The sequence below is a fragment of the Canis aureus genome, chromosome 27 (genome assembly GCF_053574225.1).
Source record: "Canis aureus isolate CA01 chromosome 27, VMU_Caureus_v.1.0, whole genome shotgun sequence".
In the NCBI taxonomy this organism is placed as follows: domain Eukaryota; kingdom Metazoa; phylum Chordata; class Mammalia; order Carnivora; family Canidae; genus Canis; species Canis aureus.
Genome location: NC_135637.1, coordinates 46830234 through 46849422, shown reverse-complemented (window position 1 = coordinate 46849422; position 19189 = coordinate 46830234). Strand labels below are relative to the sequence as shown.

The 19189-nt window shown below is 46.9% G+C and overlaps 2 protein-coding genes across 13 annotated transcripts in view; one reads left to right on the top strand and one right to left on the bottom strand.

The window, feature by feature from the left end:
- Positions 1-19189, bottom strand: part of LOC144299368 (nebulin-like) — a 56496-nt gene that overhangs the window by 19334 nt on the left and 17973 nt on the right. Inside the window, exons 9-10 of one of the 2 annotated variants that reach the window (XM_077874915.1) lie at positions 16192-16298; positions 12975-13096 (exon numbers count right to left, since the gene is read on the bottom strand). The gene's annotated coding sequence lies outside the window, so the exon portion shown is untranslated. Of the gene's footprint in view, positions 1-12974; positions 13097-16191; positions 16299-16954; positions 17042-19189 lie in introns of those variants that run through there. The other variant, XM_077874916.1, reaches the window with a different exon arrangement.
- On the top strand, positions 1828-13883 carry LOC144299369 (uncharacterized). Of its 11 annotated transcripts, none has more exons than XM_077874921.1 (11): positions 1828-2051; positions 3315-3398; positions 3903-4019; positions 5113-5183; positions 5649-5673; positions 6598-6666; positions 7080-7142; positions 9426-9479; positions 11265-11314; positions 11704-11792; positions 12953-13883. In XM_077874921.1, the coding sequence occupies exons 2-11, from the start codon at positions 3335-3337 to the stop codon at positions 13041-13043; spliced, it is 693 nt and encodes a 230-aa protein (XP_077731047.1). In that variant the 5' UTR covers positions 1828-2051; positions 3315-3334; the 3' UTR covers positions 13044-13883. The 11 variants fall into 11 exon arrangements, with proteins under 11 accessions (XP_077731047.1, XP_077731046.1, XP_077731050.1 ...); XM_077874920.1 differs by having other exon boundaries at positions 1828-2096; XM_077874922.1 differs by lacking the exon at positions 1828-2051 and adding an exon at positions 2207-2428.

Sequence of the window (19189 nt, the reverse complement as noted above, 5' to 3'; positions counted from 1 at the left end):
GGGAAAATTAACAAGGCAGGAAACCACAAATGTTGGAGAGGATGTGGAGAAAAGGGAACCCTCTTACACTGTTGGTGGGAATGTGAACTGGTGCACTGTTGGTGGGAAAGGGAACTTGTGCCGCCACTCTGGAAAACTGTGTGGTGGTTCCTCAAAGAGTTAAAAATAGACCTGTCCTACGACCCAGCAATTGAACTGTTGGGGATTTACCCCAAAGATTCAGATGCAATGAAACACCGGGACACCTGCACCTGATGTTTCTAGCAGCAATGTCCACAATAGCCAAACTGTGGAAGGAGCCTCGGTGTCCATCGAAAGATGGATGGATAAAGAAGATGTGGTTTATGTATACAATGGAATATTACTCAGCCATTAGAAATGACAAATACCCACCATTTGCTTCAATGTGGATGGAACTAGAGGGTATTATGCTGAGTGAAGTAAGTCAATCAGAGAAGGACAAACAATGTATGTTCTCATTCATGTGGGGAATATAAATAATAGTGAAAAGGATTATAAGGGAAGGGAGAAGAAATGTGTGGGAAATATCAGAAAGGGAGACAGATCATAAAGACTCCTAACTCTGGAAAATGAACTAGGGGTGGTGGAAGGGGAGGAGGGCAGGGGGTTGGGTGTGAATGTGTGATGGGCACTGAGGGGGGCACTTGTCGGGTTGAGCACTGGGTGTTATTATGTATGTTGGTAAATTGAACACCAATAAAAATTATTTTATTAAAAAAATAGAAAGATGAATGGAAAAAAAATAAAATTCTATGTTTAGAACAATGTCCTATTACCTGCTCTTTCCCACCCAATCACCCCTCAATGAGGTAATTGTTAGAGAAAATAGAGAGCCATGAGTACTAATGCAATTTTCTGTGTACTTCCTAAATGACCCAATGATTCCTTAGTTCTAGATGCTTGGAATGAATCTGCAATGTCAGAGATTTGTCTCATAGCATTCTGTAGTGTCGTGTATCTCCTTCATTTTAAATTATGGCAACTCCCTCGGTGTATGCTGCAATGTTCACTTCTTCTATTTTTTGGGCACTGGTCACTTACATCTGTATGGCGGGGACTTGTGACCACAACACGAGGATGGGGTTACTTTCTGATGCATGATGAGTGTGAACACAAAGATAACCCTAGAGTTTCGTTAGCTAACATGCTTCGATGAAAGAAAGGACTGACCCTGTGTTTTCATGGAACCCTCCAGTGAGGCTATTTGGAGTCTCGTTTTCTTACTCGCTCAGTGAATAGTAGGTCATCAATAGGCATAGCACCAGGGAAATACTCAAGCAATTCATAGCGATTGAGATAACTAAGTGTACAAGTTAAGTTACATACTAAGGAAAAGGATAAAACTTAATAGAATAGGGGACTTTATCTAATTTGATAATTATGTGTTGAGAGGGAGAAAATGGCTTTTTAGGTTTTGAAATTCATTTATTGATTTATAATTCAAAATTTATTTTAAATTCTAGTTAGTTAATGTATATATAGTGTAATATTGCTTTCAATTGTAGAATTTAGTGATTCATCACTTAGATTTATCACGTAGGACTCATCAAATGGAAAGGATTTTAAAAACTCAATTCAAATTACTGTTCTCTATTGCTCTTACAGCAAATGTTAATGTTGTCTCTAAAAGTGTCTGATAACTGAGGAATAGCAGATATGGGAGGAAGGAGGATTTCTAATCAAGAAAGGAACCTCTTTTGATACCTAATATGATTGATCCCTCTTGACCTTGCAAGTTTTTACTGTCACCTCTATTAGAGTGTGGGTCACTTTCTCTGCTATCATTGTTCTCACAAACAGGGAACAGGGTGTTGGCCACCTTCCATTTTTGAGAAAAGACATGTCCTCTTAATGCCACACTTGGTCTGTGAGGATACCACTGGGCCAGACAGCAGCAGCTGGAGCAGCACGTGCAGACCTGCCTTCACTCTGAAAGTTCTATCATGACCCATCACCACGGTGATGTGATGATGCTCACCTTTAATTCCAACTGTCACTCTCTGAGCCAATCAAGTGCAGTTTTGTAGCAGGTGAGACGCTCCCTACAATGGGAAATCTGAAATGCTGTTTTAAAGGTATGTTCATTCTGATTTTCTGAATTCTGTTCTCTCAAGTTGGCTTGCTGACTGGTTCAGAAACTCTTCTTCTTCTTCTTCTTTTTTTTTTTTTTTGCATTTTCATTTCCACCGTCCCATTTGTCCACATTGTAAGATGAATGTATTTTTCTGGTTTTCCTGCATTACTTAATTTTGATTGTTTGATGAAGCTGGCTTCCTTATATATCTTCTACATTTAAAAGAATGTCTACTTCTATATGTCAACTTTGTCCATATTCTTATAAAGAACACACTCAGGAAACACACCACACTGCTCTTATGGATCACCTGGCAACATATGACGGGGAAAGGTCAGCTCTTCTCAGTGTAGATGTCAAAATCTGAAAGCAAATGTGAGCAGTCTAAATCCAGACATTTTCAGATGGAAGGAAACTGGGATTCCCTGTGGTATTTTCAGGGGTTGATGTGGATGCTTTCAGTGGCTGTCTGAGCAATGCCTTGGAGTGAATGAGAAGGGACCTGGCCATCGGGGAGGTGGAGTGAACATCTGTAGGCGAGTCATGGATGGTTGGATGGTCCTCAAAGAGAGTCCTGGGATGGAGTCTCGAGGCCGTGCATAGGCAGGGGACTGTCTAAGAGGAGACAGGAGCCTGTCCCCTGCCCTGACAGGGTCTAGAGAGGATGAAGAGAGCTGGGAGTAGAGAGAAGGTGTGAAGGAGGGAAGAAGGAAGGAGCAGGGAGGCACTCCCTCCAGCCAGGGTAGCTACATTTACCCTTGGACAGGCTTTATTCCAGGTCCCTAGACAATACCTTAGATCAAATGCAGAACAGTCAGCATCATGAGTTTAATTCCTGTCCATGATCCATCACACAACAGTGTGGCCACTCTGGAAAGTTCCCTCATTTCCCTATCTATCAAAGCCTACATTGTAAACCATGAGTTATCCCCCTGCTTCCCCTCCTGATGGTGCTACTATGGGCATTCCAGCAGCGGGTTGTCACGTGGCCTCCATGAGCTCTAGAGCGTCATTTCCATATGAAGGCTAAAGAGGGAACTTCCATCCTTCCATGCTGTGGAGCCATCTGAGTCCCCTGTCTAGATCCACCCAAGACCAGACCTCTAACTCATTCTGTAGCCATTTGAGTGCTGCATACCTACAAAGCAATTGTGAAGCATCCAACCTTCACTGTGCCCAGGGCTCTACTTGCAGTCAATCCCATTTCGCCTCCTAACAGCACTCCAGTGAGTAGGTGGTATGGACACTTCCACATCTCAGAACAGGGAACCGAGGCACATTGGGCTTTCTGGAACTCTGTCAGGTACGTGCACCTTCTAAGTAGGATGAGAACCCAGGACATAAGGCCTGCTCATGGTGCTTTGCTGCGTTGCTTTTTTGTTTTTTTAAACTTTTATTTATTTATGATAGTCACACACACACACAGAGAGGCAGAGACACAGGCAGAGGGAGAAGCCGGCTCCATGCACCGGAAGCCGGACGTGGGATTCGATCCTGGATCCCCAGGATCGCACCCTGGGCCAAAGGCAGGCGCTAAACCGCTGCGCCACCCAGGGATCCCTGCTGCGTTGCTTTAATGTCTCTGATAAATCGGGGTATTTGCCCACAAAACCTGTCTATGGGGGTGGTTCAGTGCACACCTCAATGCAAAGTCTTCCTAAGTCCAAGTTGGAGGCATGACACTCCATGGGGCAACAGTTGTGTAGGGGGAATAGAAGGCTGAAACAAGAGTCAATTTGGACTAATTCCCCATGGACTTCTGCCCACAAGATGCCAACACTGCTTTCTATTGCTATGCATTTCCCAGGAACCTGTGGGGAGGATGAGACAGAAGCTGCCCAGTCCACTTCGAGAAAGAAGAGATTTAAGAAAGTGCGCTTCTCTCTGCACAACCGGGTATACCCGATCAGTGACACAGAAGAAGGTATTGTGAGAATTTACTCATTAAGTGGATTTAAGAATAATTCTTTCACTAGTGACATACAAATAGCAGAACAGTACAAAATGCAGTGACACATTTTTCCATGACTTCAAATGTACAAATTTAACTGTTTCAAGTCCATCACCTTACTATAACCATGGAAGTCAACATGCATTTCCAAGTGTAATCTGGGCACCCATGTTCGCGACAGCAGTCTTCCTAAGAGCTAGAGATAGGCACAACCCCCCAATCCAGCATGGGATGAAAGGACACCTAAAATGTGATATGCACACAGGACAGAATGTAACTCAGCCATAAAAAAACCCCAAATGGCTCAATATGCTACAAAACGGATAGATCTTGAATAACCAATATGCTGTTTGAAAGAAGGCATAGGGAGAAAGAAGTAAATTACTTGACCCCACTTAAGGGATCAAATTACAGTAGGCAAACCCATAGACCCAGAAAATCGACACTCGGATGGCTGGAGGCAGGAGGTGAGGGGAGGAGGAACATTCATCTCTTTATGGGGACAGAGATTCCTTAGGATGGAAAGGTTTGGATGTAGATCAGATGGCAGTGCTAAGTACACAGCACCATGACTGTAAACAGGGCTGCAGAGCATTACTTACTTATTAATAATAGCATCAACAACGTCTATTTCATCACACAAAAATAACCATCCAAAGGAATAGAGGACACGTACGTAGCAGTATGTGTGAAGGCATGGAAGCTGAACTGGTCCTCTGACAGGTGAAGAAGTGGGAAGGTGGCTGGCCTTTACAGTGGGAAGGATGACTCAGGGGACACAGTCATGAAATGCAGAATGCATCGAATGTTTTGCATTTTGAGACTGACAATTGCTCACTATATAGATCCATTAAGCTTGAAAGCAAAGTCCAGATTCCTTTTCCTTCTTGCTCATCTGCTCTTCATTTCTTTGTCCATCGAGGAAGTTAGCCCAACAGCAGGTCGGGTCTTGCTTGCTCACTGTTCACACCTGAGCACCCTGTCCCCGTGTTCACCTCAAGCAAAACTCCCTAGGCCATTCCTGGGCAGCAAAACCTATTTCCTGACAGATACCCTGTGTCCTTAGATCCCACGGAGGGACCAGCCGAGGACCTTCCCACGGACGAGGCAGAGGAACGTGCCTCATCTCTCCCTGAGGTAAGCTTGCCTCTCTTTCTCTGAGAAGGAAGGTTGCTTCATTGGTTTCTACTTCAAGGAACACAGGACCAAATTTGGATAATACACCTGAGGGATGTGACAAGCAGTCTCCTTTGTGGGGAGAATGGTGAATGAAAGACTATTGCCAATGACAGCAGACACAAAAAGGGGGGTATAACAGGGCAGCCTGCCTTACAAATTCTGTGGCATACAGCACCCTCAACAGCAGAAAGTACTTCCCTCTCAAAAAGAATTTTGGATCAGTTGATCAGATTGGATTTCAGAGATCTGTTATTGAAAGCTCAAGCATCTTTAACAGGGTCCTCTTTCACCGGAGCGGGGGAACACTGACCCAACCTTTGTGCTCCACCCAGTCTCCTTCAGTTCTCACCAAACAAAAGAGCTCTGCAAACAGGGTACATGATGGTGTGATCCTCACTGTTTTTCTCTTTTCTCCAATCGCAGGTGGATGCTGAGACTATCCAAAACTGTATGTATTTTAAAGTAACATTTTTGGCAGTGAAATCTCGTGTCAATAGAAGTGTGGCCTCTGATCCTGGATTCCTCCTGGGAATGAGGGTCCGGGTGTGGTGAGAGAAAACTGTCCACTAAAGCTGTGAGACCATGTTGTACAGGGCCTGGAGGAACTATGGCATGTAGGAGGTGATGGTTTGTGTGCATGTGTGTCAAAGGGCGTCTGTGTCCACACTAGCGAGTATGTGTGTGTCTGTGTATCTATGTGGTATGTGAACGTGAGTGTGTGATTTCCCAGGAGGTATTCCCACACTTGCAGCACAATCGAGGGGTCAGCTTTCCAAAGTCATCTCATCACTGTGACACCCCTTACATGCTCATCCCTCCCTCACCACAGCTATATCTGGAGGATGCTTCCATTTACTTTCCTGAGAAGGAGATGGGGCAGAGATGAATGACCCAAACCCTTGACCCCCCCACGTTGACAGCCAAGGTGGGAACCCAGGGGTTGGTCCGAATGTGGCTCTGGGCTATTGATGCTCACTAATCACTCAGTCATGGTGTCATTAGCTCTCAAAGTAGGCAGCAAAGGAGATCCAGCAACTGGGTCCTTCTCTCAAAACACCGATTCTACCAAAGCCCCCTACACGGCCCAACATTACCCAGAGGCCTCCATGGTCATGTAAACAAGGGCAGCTATAGGTGTACATATCAATGATTTGGGCCTGTCACTGGTGTTGAGTGCATATAGGAAAGGCCACATATTCCTGGAGAGCCCACAGATCCTGGACAGGGTGAGGCCCCATAGAGGGGAGCGCAGTCCGTACTTCCTAGCCACCCACATGCACACACTTGACTCCTGTCCTCATCCTTCCAAACTCCCTGACAAGTTCCCAGGCAGCCCCTCCAGCATCCTCACGCTGGCTCTGTGTCCTCCTAGCTCCAGTTGAGTCCCTGACTCAGGAAATTCCCAACTCAGAGGCGGAAGAAGAAACCTCAGCTCTCTCAGGTAAAGTCATTTTCTGCATAGGAAATGCAATTGATGCTTTCTTTCCATTTCCAAGGAATTAATTTCCTTGGCACTGCCAGTTAGTCCCGAGTTTCAATCACCCACTGATACCAAATTTAGAGGGGCTTTTAGAACCATCACCATTGGTTACACAACAAATGGCATCAAGCATTTTCTAGGAGTTGCTTTTCCTTCATGTCACATAGCTTGTTTGCTGAACAAAATGGAGCTATGAGATCTGACATTCAAATTTGGAGCCTTTCCTGCAGGTCACATTTACTACTTTTTTGTGATCTTTGACTCGAGGACTGTACTCCAAGTCACTTGCTAATGTCACCAAGAGAACAAAAGTCATGTGCAGATGTGCACAGAGGGATGTGATCCTCATAGTGTTTCCCTTTCACTAACTGCAGGAGGAGGGAGACCAAGATGGTTTATCAGACACTTCTCGAGGAGGAATGTGACTGATGCACAAGGTGGGTCTTTCCCCTCTGCTTTGGCCTGGAGAGCCTCCCTGATCCTGGGTTCCTACTGCGATGGAGGGTGGGGTGGTGGGAAAAAAATGACTGTCCAGTAAAAAAAAAAGGTTGACTATGTTCTACAGACTCTGGAAGCAAGCAGGTCATTTAGGTATTGTGGCTTGTGTGTATGATGGCTGGGGGTTGGTCCTATGTGAGTGGATGGGACGTGACTGTGCCGGTCAGTGCGTTGAGTGTGTGTGTTCCTTCATGAGACATTTCCCAATTATGCAAATCAACCCTAGTGTCCAGTGATCAAAAGTAAACCTCACCCCACCGGGCACACTGCTTAGGATGCCACATTCCTCCCTCACCACAGCTGCACCTGGAGGTTTGCTTAGTATTCCTTTTCCTCAGAGGGGGATGAGTCAGTAACAAAGGGCACAACATCAGTCCTAGCTGGGGATGTGTCTCATGCAGGGTCCAAGCAGAGAAGATTCAGGAAGATATTTCAGAGTATTTCCTAAGAGCTTCATTATCCTTAAAAATAATGCTTTCAACTTATAAGCCCACACTGAAGTGTGAGGGGCAAATAGGAGCTCAAAGTAAAGCTTTGTCATTAACTTGGTGCCCAACACCAAGTTGTTGCAAATCGCCTACATGGCCTGGGCCAGGGCCAGGTAAAAGTACGCCAGTGCTCATGACAGGTGCCCCCACACCCAGTCACACACTTGCCACTGGCTGGGTGGCTCCTGAGTGAAGGGATCCCCAGTGACCTGAAGGACACCGGCATTTTGCAGAGAAAAGGACTGGAAAGAAATAGGATGTAGGCCTTGTTAAAATGCAGGGATGTCAGTTGGTTGAAAGCTTATATACTTAATTTTCCTTATGATGAATGATTAATGAACAATTATAAAACTCAGCGGAGGTTTCCTTGGATTGAATGAGCCTGCAGCAAAGTGTCTTTGAATCAATTCCCATCTTATGGATGAGCTGAGATGCAGGTAGGAACGGTGCCTGTTGAACCGGAGCAAAGCAACGGTCTTGAAGAGGTCCGCAACGCAGTGGAGCTTTGCTGAACTTCAAAGCGGCGCCGGGCTCACAGGACTCTGTCCGTAACAGGCCCTGTGCGTTTGGGGTGTACCCTCTTTCAGACAGACTATTTCATAAGGATTCGATTCCCTGTAGGAAGGAGTCAGAGGCAGTGTTTCTACGCACTTTCCTGCTCCTCTCCTCGGACCTCCTTCCTCCAGCAAAGATCGCCTGGCATCAGCTCGGTCCATCTTGATGACCTCCCTGCCTAATAACATACAAAGCCTCAAATTATCTACATCCTCAGGAGCATTGCTGTGGGGTTCACTTTCAGGATGCCTTTTCATTCTGTTCCCTGTTGAAGAGGGTATCCTTTCCCCATCCTGTGGTCTCCTCAAGGATTAACAAGGCATGAACGAGTGAATTTATTCTGGAACTCTCTATTCTGCTGCAGTGTGTCCCTACTTTTATGCCAGCACCGTGCTGCTTGCCTAGTACAGCTGTCTCAGGTACTTTGAAATCTGCAATAACCAAGCCACCACCTTCTTCTTGTTTCTCAACGTTTTGGCTATTTGTGTTCCTTTGTGGTCACATTTGCATTTTAGCAGGTTTTCCATTTTTTTAACGTGACATTGTGACTGAAGGCTGTGACATCGCCTCTGGGGCCCATTTATCCTAGAAACGAGGTGTTCACCTCAGCCTTTTAGTGTTCAGTGGGCTCACATAGTGCCTGGCACCTGTGTGTGTGACCAGGACAACCTACACATGGATGTTGCTAACGGGCCAGCAGTTAAAGCAGGAGGAATGAGCAGGGGTTATGTCTTGCTCGTTGTTGGACGCTAGTGCTCTGCAGTCCAAGGGGAGTCTGTCTATACTCCATCTGTCACAATCATTACCTCGATAACTACATGAAAACGATTACAGAAAATAAACCCTCCAATGCTCACTCACCCTAGCCACATGTCAGGGGTCTCCATAACTGGTGGAATTTCACATGCCACATTTGGAGGGGAACAGTGTAAAGGGCGAGTAGAATGGACATGATGAAGTGGATTCCACAGCTGCTTGGTCTCACTGCAAAATTCGAAACTGTGATCTCTGCCCCGTTGAAGGTCTCTGACTCCCCTAAGCACAGTGCACATCTGAGAACACACCAGAAAGGTCAGGCAGGTAGATGCCGCATGACCCGCAGAGAACTCAACTAGAGTAGGATGAATGGGTGAGCCCCTCCCTCCAATAACAGGATTGCTCATGCTTGTGTTCCTACAGATTTGTGTCTGGAGAGCATAGACGGCTCCAGCAGTGGGGAGGAAGACTCGGCAGGTAGGGAACAGGGCTCAGGTAGGGAACAGTGGCAGAGGGCTCCTGGGAACCTGGGGTTGCATCTCCTACTCTGGAGAATGCAGAGGGTGGGCAAGAAATCAAAAATGAAAGGGAAATACTGGCTAGCAATCTGATTCGTTCATCTCCTATTTTACTGACGTCATAGGACCAGAAATTGTGTCCAGGGGCCTTCGGTGTGTGCCGCATTTCTAATCCCCCTCCCTGGGTTTGCTGTCTTATGATCTATCCCATACAATGTGCACTTCCCACCCTTCTCTGCTGCCAAACGTCAAAGCTTGGTTTTGTTGCCCAGCACCACTCAGCAGTCGTGTGGCAGAGATTGGGTATCGTTCTTGTCATTGCCCTATGATGGACATGACCTGGGTGCCAGAGCAACCCTCTCCCAAATCTGAGAACCAGGAAACTAAGTTGTCATGTGAGCTCAGAGGTGGATGAGAAGGAAACTCTGTCCCGTGTAAGATACATGACGTGTAATGGACCTTCATGCTCCTGACCCATTTCCCATACCTTAAAGTCGACTCCCAGAGTTGGAGATGTTAAGGGGCATCTCCCCTACGGTCACTACATACATGCCTGGGTTGCTTAGGTCATGCCAGCTTCACCACACAAACCAGTCTGTCATAAACATGCTTCCATGAGTGAGAGGCCACATACTGAAGACCTGGAGATGCTCCTTGGCCACAAGGCACCTACCGGCCTGTGTGAAGGTGTGGCTGGGCCCGCTTCTCTCTCTCTCTCTCTCTCTCTCTCTCTCTCTCTCTCACACACACACACACACACACACACACACACACACACACAGTCTTTCCCAAGCATCCCTCGGACCTGTCACCGAGAACGGCCGAGGCTGAGGACAGAACATATGCTAGCAGGGCTACAGGGTCACTGTTCTTCTCACCATCCAATTCTCCAGCCTCACAGCATAGGCCTTGTCCCCCTACACCCTCCTGATGCCCACCCCGTCACCTGTCCTCAGACCTGCACCAGGGCCCTACCACCCTACCCTCCCTGTAAGGTTCAGCGCCAGGCCTGGCTGGCACCATGTGTTCAGTGGGCTACCCTATTGGATATTTTCCAGCACTTCACTTGAAAATTCAGGGGGAATTTTGAAAATTGACTACCCTCTCATTTCCACTTCTGCTCTATAACACTTCTGGGAACAGATGAGGTTGCTTAAGGCGGGCTCGTGTGCCAAGAAAGACCATCTTGTCCCAAGAGCAAACACTGGATATGTGGACACGTGTGGCACCGTCTCATTCAAGTTCCCCAGCCATCCCAGACCAAGATAGTTTCTCCTCACACAGAGGGTTCAGGGGATTGACTGAGTGGGTGCCAGTATATCTCCTGCCAGTCCTTGGCTACCAATATTTAAGAACAATATGATTGTTGGAGGATGGAAAGGGGAAGGAAATGGAGAGTTGTTAGGAAAGGAGGAAGGGGAGTAGGGAGAGAGAAAGGTCATGTCCTGGTCACACTGTCACAGGGACAGTACCTCCCAGAGGAGGGACAGGATGACACACACATCATTCCTAGGCATGGAGAGAACCTACGGGTGGGACACGCAGCTGGGAGACGAGAGACCCACTTCCACCCTGTAGACATGAAGGGACTAAGTGCAGGGAGGCCCCAGGGCTGAGGATCCATCATCTTGAGGTCAGAGTCCCTCATCCCAAGAGGAGCAAGCCATGGGTTCTCACCCCTGCTAAGTTTCCATTTCCTTTCCCATGGCCATGCCAACCTCATTGCTGCCCTGCGCACTGGAAGACAACTCCACGGATACCGGGGATTCACGTGAAAGGAGCAACACTGTGCCTGTAATTAATTCTTCTCCTCCACTCTCTCTTTCACCTCCTCGCTCTGCTGCTCATAAGCACTTGTTCCTAGCTCTTCCCCAGCTCCCACCTTGATGATGCCCACCCTGAAGACCATTGTCTGCTGCAGGCATTGGGTCTTGGCACCTGCTCCGTCTATGGAATGATGCTACAGCCCTCTTTACCCCTCTTTCAGCATCACACTGACCCTTCACCACTGAGTCTGGGGATCAGACCTGAACAGCCCAGCAGGGAGTGGGGCTGGGGTCAGCAGGATGGAGTCCACCCTGTAGGAGAAGCCTAGGGAAGGGTACCCGCTGGGTGACCCCACTCAGTGTCCCCACTCCCTGCTTGGTTATCTGTGGTCATGCCCGATTCTGCCTCCCTTTCAGCTCTCAAGAAGCATCCCTTCCACGGACATCAGGGAAGCAGCGAGGGAAGAAATATTTAAGTTGGAAGAAAAGGAGGAACTAGGAACAAGGTGAGTTTGGCAGAAATAGAGGAAGCAACACAGGCACATGTTCTCTATCACCTCCCTGACCTACTTGTTGGCACCTCAGGAAAACCACCCAAAAAGCCTGGGTGCTGCCCTTCTGGGCTGAGCAATAAGAGGAGACAAGAGGAAGGCCATGATCCCTACAGGCGCTGAAGGATGACCTGAGTACATCTTACAGGGAATGGGACTCAACCCATAGAGGCCCTGAGGGGGCTGAGCCATGACCAGCAGAAGCTGCTGAACCTGGAGGGACAGGACTCAAGAATGTCTGTGCACTGCGCCCCTGTAGCAGAGGGCCCCCAGAGTTGTGCACCCCCTTGTTGTGCAGGACCCAGCCCTGCCCTTCCTACTGCTAATGGCAGCAGACAGGTTGCCCCAGAACATCATTAGTTGGGGTGGTGGCCTGATCCCACACTTCAGGTGTCTGAGGAATGAGCGAACATCACACAGAGCCCCAGGGCCATGCGAGCAGCACAACTCAACTCGACTAGGGGTGCATCCCTGGGGCACAGAGCAGACCCGGGCATCAAGCAGGGACATGTGGATTGCCACTCAATTGGGAGCTGCCCATCTCCCGGGGTCTCCTGAGCCTCAGCGAAGCCTTGGAGGATGTTGGGGGGTAACCTCATGCACCGTTTCACCATGTGAGTGTGAGGCTCTATCGATTGTTCTCAATCTGCAGGCGGCCATCGGGGTGAAGGACCCGCCGTCCACTCCCAATTTCACCCATGTCCATCCCTCAGTGTGAGCACCGTGCAAAGTCACTTCCTGTGCGAGACCAGAGCACATCATCCCTGCCAGGCTGCCTGCAATGCTCATGGGCACAAAGTCTCCTCCACAAAATGGGCAGGTTGAGGGCTCCCCGAGACAGTGGGAAAGGCACAGCTAAGCAGGAGGAGGACCCGGCAGTCACAGTGGGCCACAGTCAGGGAAGGGGCCCCCGGGACACTGGGGATATAGCCTTCATTTAGCCCCGGGGGCCTGGAGGCTTCACTTTGCTCATGCCACACATGCGTCTTGCAGGCAACCTCCACCCCCAAATCCTCAGAAGGCAGGTCCAACAAGAAACCCTAGACTCCTAGGTAGAGCTGCCCCAAACAGCACAGCACCCCATCTCCTACAACTGCCCCTGATGTTTCCCGCAGCAGCACAGCAGGACAGTCTGACCTCATCCCAGAAGCTCCAGATTCGCCTGAGGTCCTCAGAGACGGCGAGCCACGAGATGCCTCGGCCTAGGTATGCAGCTTCGGTGGGGACTCAGAGGCTGGAAAGGCGTGAACTGGATGCACCTGGACAGAAGGAGAAGAAACACGCCTGGAGGATCTGTTCCCCTGGACGTGACATGGCAGGCCTCCACAACAAAAGACCTTTGTGCTTCTCACAAGCAGAATGGATCCCAGAGGACATGACAAAGGGACCCTCGGAGATGGACACCACACCCAGAGCGGGGGGTCCTCATCACTGCTGATGATGGACACTCTGAAAAGGAAGCAATGATACAGGCTGTCAGGCATGCATTTTTGGGGTGAGACTGGCCACCTGGAACTGCGTTCAGCAAGCAGCCCTCCTGGCTTTCCGCCTGTCTGCTGGAGGGGCTGTTCCTCCTCCAGCTCTCCGGTCCTCCCCTGGGGGGACCTGTCCTCGCAGTGAGCGGCGGCCTGGCTCCCATGGTCGAGGGCCAACCTGTTTGCAGGGTGGCCACTAAACGCCTCCCGTCTGGGACACATGTCTGCCTGCCTTGATTCCAGAGGCTGTCCCAGGATCCTTCTCATAACCATCACTTACCTATCCCGATACAAGCTGGTATTTTGGCAACTAGTAAAAAAGATCACTGGCTAACTCATCGGTTGGGAAAAGAGCGTGCAATACAGTGGAAGCTGCTGGACAACAAGTCTTGTCTGACCCCACACCCCCGTTGGAAAGTCCCGAGTCTCTGACAGTTTGGGTAACTCCTCACCCTTACTTTCCTTATTTTCTTTGACAATGTCACAGCAGGGAAAATACTATCATTTTCAATGTTTATTAATGTATTCCTCACACAATTTTAATGATTATTAATAGAACTATGAGTTAATACACTTGATTAATGTGATTGTTTCTGCTTTTATTTGTAAGGCCTTTTAAATAATAAGAATATCCCAAATTGCAAAAAAAAAAAAAAAGGCGGCAGGTGGGGGTGACTGGGTGGCGGTCAGTGAGGTGGGCACTTGGGATGAGCACTGCGTGTTATTCTGTATGTTGGCAAATTGAACACCAATAAAAAATAAATTTATTATGAAAAAAATAAAAAAAATAAAACCCTTAAAATAAATAGATAGATAAAACTCAAGCAAGCAAACGAAAAGCTGATTGGGAGGAGAAAAAAAGTAAACAATCTTGTGGAGCCAAAGACTTATTAATGTACATGGAAAGAGGACAAAGATTTAGTTTCTAACTCCAAGTATCAAAATACCTTCTCCATGAGGCAGTCCTGAAATTTTATTTTATAATCTTGATCTTTGTGGTATTTCAAGAGATGACATCTCTTAACTTTAAGAATGTCACAGAAGATTAATCCCATTTACACAAGATGAGTACTTCTCTGAGCAGTCGGTTTTCAACCTCAAGTCTTTTGGGTAGCTGAACCAACCCATAATTAAAGCGGTCTTTTCTCTGACATCGTAACTTTAGTTTTCACATGAATAATCCCATAAAGTTGCTTAGCTCCACTTGGGGAGACAGACACCGTAGAAAAGCCAAACTCAATGCCAGATACCATCCTTGTTACATTGGACTATTTTGAAGGTTAGAGTTATCAGTACTGGTAGGAGAGAGGACTAGGAGTAGGGTCGGGCTGTCCATTGGGGTGTAAGGAGCCCTGGGGCCAATTTCACTTAGTGACCACCCCAGAGAGGGGTGATGTAGAGAAGGCTCGTTCAAATTATCCTTGAAGTGATAAAGATTGGGGATGTCACAAGAAGACTAAAATTATCCTAGGGGATGGACTTTGAGGGTAGTATACAACTCTCTCAGCTTCTATTTGAAGCAAAATGGTCTGCCCCTGGCCCCCAACAATAGAGAACCAGTGCCTTGGTGTGTTGGTACAGTGCAGCTTTGAGCAGCACACATGCGCATTATACATTTAGGGAAGAGCATGCTAACTACCTTGGATGTTTCGGGAGATGCCAGCACTATGTGCTCAGCCCACTGGATCTCACGCCACTAGACACCAGGGGTGGGATCTACATGTCTCACAGGGTCAGGGGACAAGGTGCTAGTCCAACTAGCAGACTCCTTTCAGCTCCAAATGAAAATTATGGAACTGAGATACTGTTTCAATTCTGCTGTTTCAATTCACATTTCTCTTTAGAGATCACTCTAATGACTTTAAGATGCCTTGAAAGCCTAGAGCAGTATATTCTTAAATTGAGGGGTTATGAGAGGTTGATTGGTCTTTTGTCCGAGTTTAAGTCCCAGTGTGCAGCCAGTCCTCTAGGGATTCCAGTTCTGGTAATGGGTGTAGTGCATCTGTAGGTGGGCTCTGAAAAATATGCTGCTAAGAACGGACTGTCTACCCTGAACTGATTCATTTCATATGTTTTTAAAGATACTATTTGTTTGAGACAGAGAACAAGAGAGAGAGAGAGAGACCTTGAGCACAGAGGGGGAGAGAGAAGTAGACTCCCCACTGAGCAGGAAGCCTGACTCAGGGCTTGATGACCCATGATATTATGACCGGAGCCACCCAGGCTCCTCTAGTTTCAGATCTTTACCAACAGGTAATCTCATTATCATTAAAAGCCAGCTGCGTCCTTGATCATGTGGTATGGGAGATGAAAGCCCGTCCCCTCCTAATTCTAACCAATGTGTCATTCTCACGATTTAGGTGGTCAAGAGAAGAAAGGGAACGAACTTTTTCTGAGTGTCCACTAAGAGCCCATCTCTGTGCCAGGAATGTTATATATGATACCTTGTTCCACCTAATTTAATTATTGTGATTTTTAACCATAGTCCACATATAAGAAAACAGAGGCTCAGAGATATTAAGTAAATCATATAGAGTCATAGTGGGCAGGTGACAACAACAGGATTTGAAACCATGTTTGGCTGACTCCAAGACCATGACTTTATGGATAAATAGCAATGACTTCTCAGGAGTCCCTAGCAAATGCTACCAAGGAATTATAAGAAGGGGTCCTAGCTTTGCTAACTGAGAGGACCAATGAGAAAAACAACAGGCTTTTAGCATCTCTTAGCATCATTCTTGGCTCCCGTGCCCGACTGATACTGTTGGTGCCTTTTGTTGTTTCAGTGGTGTTGTTTCCACGATCCATTTGAGCCACCCGGGCACCCCAGGATATTTTTCTTTAACCCAGTGTACCTCGGTGCCAAATTCCCAACTTACCTCACTGACCATATATCCTTTACGTCTTTAGCGTGTTTCAGGGCTTTGGTCTGTTTCCCAGCATGATGGTGGGGTCTCTCTTTGGTGGCAAGTTCAACATAAAGATACTAAATGATCAGAGAATAGGGATCAGATGTTATAGAGACAAAACATTTGTTATTTAGTATTCAGTCATTTTCATTCACTTCTAACCCTTAAATGGGAGTGTCTCCTTGTTTTCGTCCTGATGTTTTCACGTATGATATGCATTTCTTTTCATTTGTTTCCCTCTGTTTCACATTCGGAAACACATACACACACATCCGAGTCACCTAATACCCTTACTGTTGAGTGTGGCCTGATCTAAATCCATGTGATAAAGAATGCTGATGGAAGAATGAGAGGATTCTAACAAAGCTCTCAACACATTCTCCCCCCATTTTGTCTGAATGCATAAAAGTGGTCACGAACAATAGATGGGTCCTACAGAAGGAATCAAGCAGTTCGGTCCACAGACCGTTCATCCACCCAATGACGAAAGTTGTACACGATTTAGAAAGACAGACGTGGTATTGCTTGCTTAGGTAAAACACAGCCACAGTTATGATGGCCCCAAAGAGAACTGCTTGAAGTTAAGGGCCACGAGGCTGCATCAAGGACAACCCAGTGTGACAATCTGTTGCTGGGCTGCAGTGGGCAAGTATACATAACCACCCACTGTGACGCCAGCGCTGCAGGTTTGTGAGGCTCTGCTTATGAATCTCGCCTGACTCTGAAGCTTCTACCCTCGCTTGGCTCTTCAAAGATCAGGAGTATCAGGAACTGAGGTGAAGACTGACTTCTGCTTTTTGCCTGCAGCCCTGTACAATACCTGGACATAAAATAGTCATTATCATTATTTCTGCTTTATTTGCATGTTATGGTCTCTGCTGAGAGATGCCTTTACTGCTTACTTCATAGAGAAATCGGGGATTGTCCTACTGTCCTACTGCAACAATCTTGGTTGCTGCTCAAAAAACCAATAATATATTTACCTCCTTAGCCCTCCCTTTCTTTTATCCTTTTTTTTCTTTTCTTTTCTCCTTTGTGTCAAACGAAGACACATTCTGTAGCTTGCCCATGATTCAAGCCTCCTACTGTGTTCTTGGGTCCTGCTCTCCCCTGTCCCATTCTAGGAGCCTCTGCCAGCAATTATCCGCTTCCCCTCTATATCTTCTCTATATCTTCGACCTTCCTGTTTCTTCAGTCCTTCATCTGCAAACAAAGTTTGCTCCCTTCCTTCACTAAGCCTTTTCCAATCTCTACCAATGATTTTGTTTCTTTCTACCTTTCACAGCCAAGCCGACTACGTATTTCTTCTTTTTCTCCTTAATTAATTTCTCAAGGTAACAGTATGGCTTCCGTGCAACCACACCAAGGTAGTCACTGTCCTTAGGACTGCCAAAAACTTCACAACGACCAAATGCAAGAAAGGTTCTCTGTAGCAACTGAAACTGCTCAGCTGTTTCATTCCTGAAAATGTTCTTCCCTGCTCCCCATCCTGGTGCTCTCTCCTAAGTGGCCTTCCTAGGAACTCCTCCATCTATGGTTCTGCCCTTCCCCAAGGTTGCCACTAGCTGGAGTCAGGGTTGGCTTCTTTTACCGGATACGTTCCCCTTGGGTAATCTCGTCTGTTCCTGTGACTTCAATCATTAATGTGAGATGGAGGATTTCCAAATGGATATATCCAGTGTTTCTCCTAAGTCAGGCCCAAATTTTCTTTTCTTTTTTTTTTATTGGTGTTCAATTTACTAACATACAGAATAACCCCCAGTGCCCGTCACCCATTCACTCCCACCCCCCGCCCTCCTCCCCTTCTACCACCCCTAGTTCGTTTCCCAGAGTTAGCAGTCTTTACGTTCTGTCTCCCTTTCTGATATTTCCCACACATTTCTTCTCCCTTCCCTTATATTCCCTTTCACTATTATTTATATTCCCCAAATGAATGAGAACATATAATGTTTGTCCTTCTCCAACTAACTTACTTCACTCAGCATAATACCCTCCAGTTCCATCCACGTTGAAGCAAATGGTGGGTATTTGTCATTTCTAATAGCTGAGTAATATTCCATTGTATACATAAACCACATCTTCTTTATCCATTCATCTTTCGTTGGACACCGAGGCTCCTTCCACAGTTTGGCTATCGTAGGCCCAAATTTTCAAAAATGTTCTGAACTTAACCATGTTCAATGCAGAATTTTTTATATTATCTCCATCTCCAGCCCAAATTTGCTTCCTTATCTATTTTCTCTACCTTGCTAAAAGACTCCTTGATCTCCCCGTCATGCAGACCAGACACTTGGGGGAGTCATCCTAGACTTTTCCCTCATTCCCACAACAAATGATCACGAGTTCGGGGCTCCTAACTTTGTGACAGCCTTTAAGTCTGACCCACCTTCTCCTTTTTCACAGATACAGCCCTAGTTCGGCCTCTTATATCATTTCTTCTCAACACATCTTCAAAAGCCTCCCAAAACACCTCCTCCGTTGGACCACTCATTCATCTTTCACAAGTCTGAGAAGGAGATTTTCTTAAGGCTCTGATCTAATCATATCTTAATGCTCAGAAAGAATTCTTTTTTAATTAATTAATTAATTAATTTATGATAGTCACACACACACACACACACAGAGAGGCAGAGACATAGGCAGAGGGAGAAGCAGGCTCCATGCACCAGGAGCCCGACGTGGGATTCGATCCCGGGTCTCCAGGATCGCGCCCTGGGCCAAAGGCAGGCGCCAAACCACTGTGCCACCCAGGGATCCCGCTCAGAAAGAATTCTAATTCCACATATGAGAAAGGTCATATGATATTCGTCTTTTTCTGTCTGCATAGTTCACATTGCTTATGCCCTTGAGGTCCATTCAAGTTGTCACAAAGGGCAAACTTTCATTCATTCTGATATTTGTAGCTGCCTCCTACAGGACACCTCTTAGTCACTTGGCTCTGAAGGTCAAGGAAGCTTGTGCTCTTGAT

Excerpts from the sequence above, each read along its gene's own strand:
- LOC144299369 (XM_077874917.1), top strand. The coding sequence starts at position 3,782 with ATGGGGCAACAGTTGTGTAGGGGGAATAGAAGGCTGAAACAAGAGTCA. Across the intron at positions 5,184-5,648 it reads GTGCCTCATCTCTCCCTGAG|GTGGATGCTGAGACTATCCA; the intron begins GTAAGCTTGCCT and ends CTCCAATCGCAG. Across the intron at positions 9,480-11,264 it reads TGGGGAGGAAGACTCGGCAG|ACAACTCCACGGATACCGGG; the intron begins GTAGGGAACAGG and ends GCGCACTGGAAG.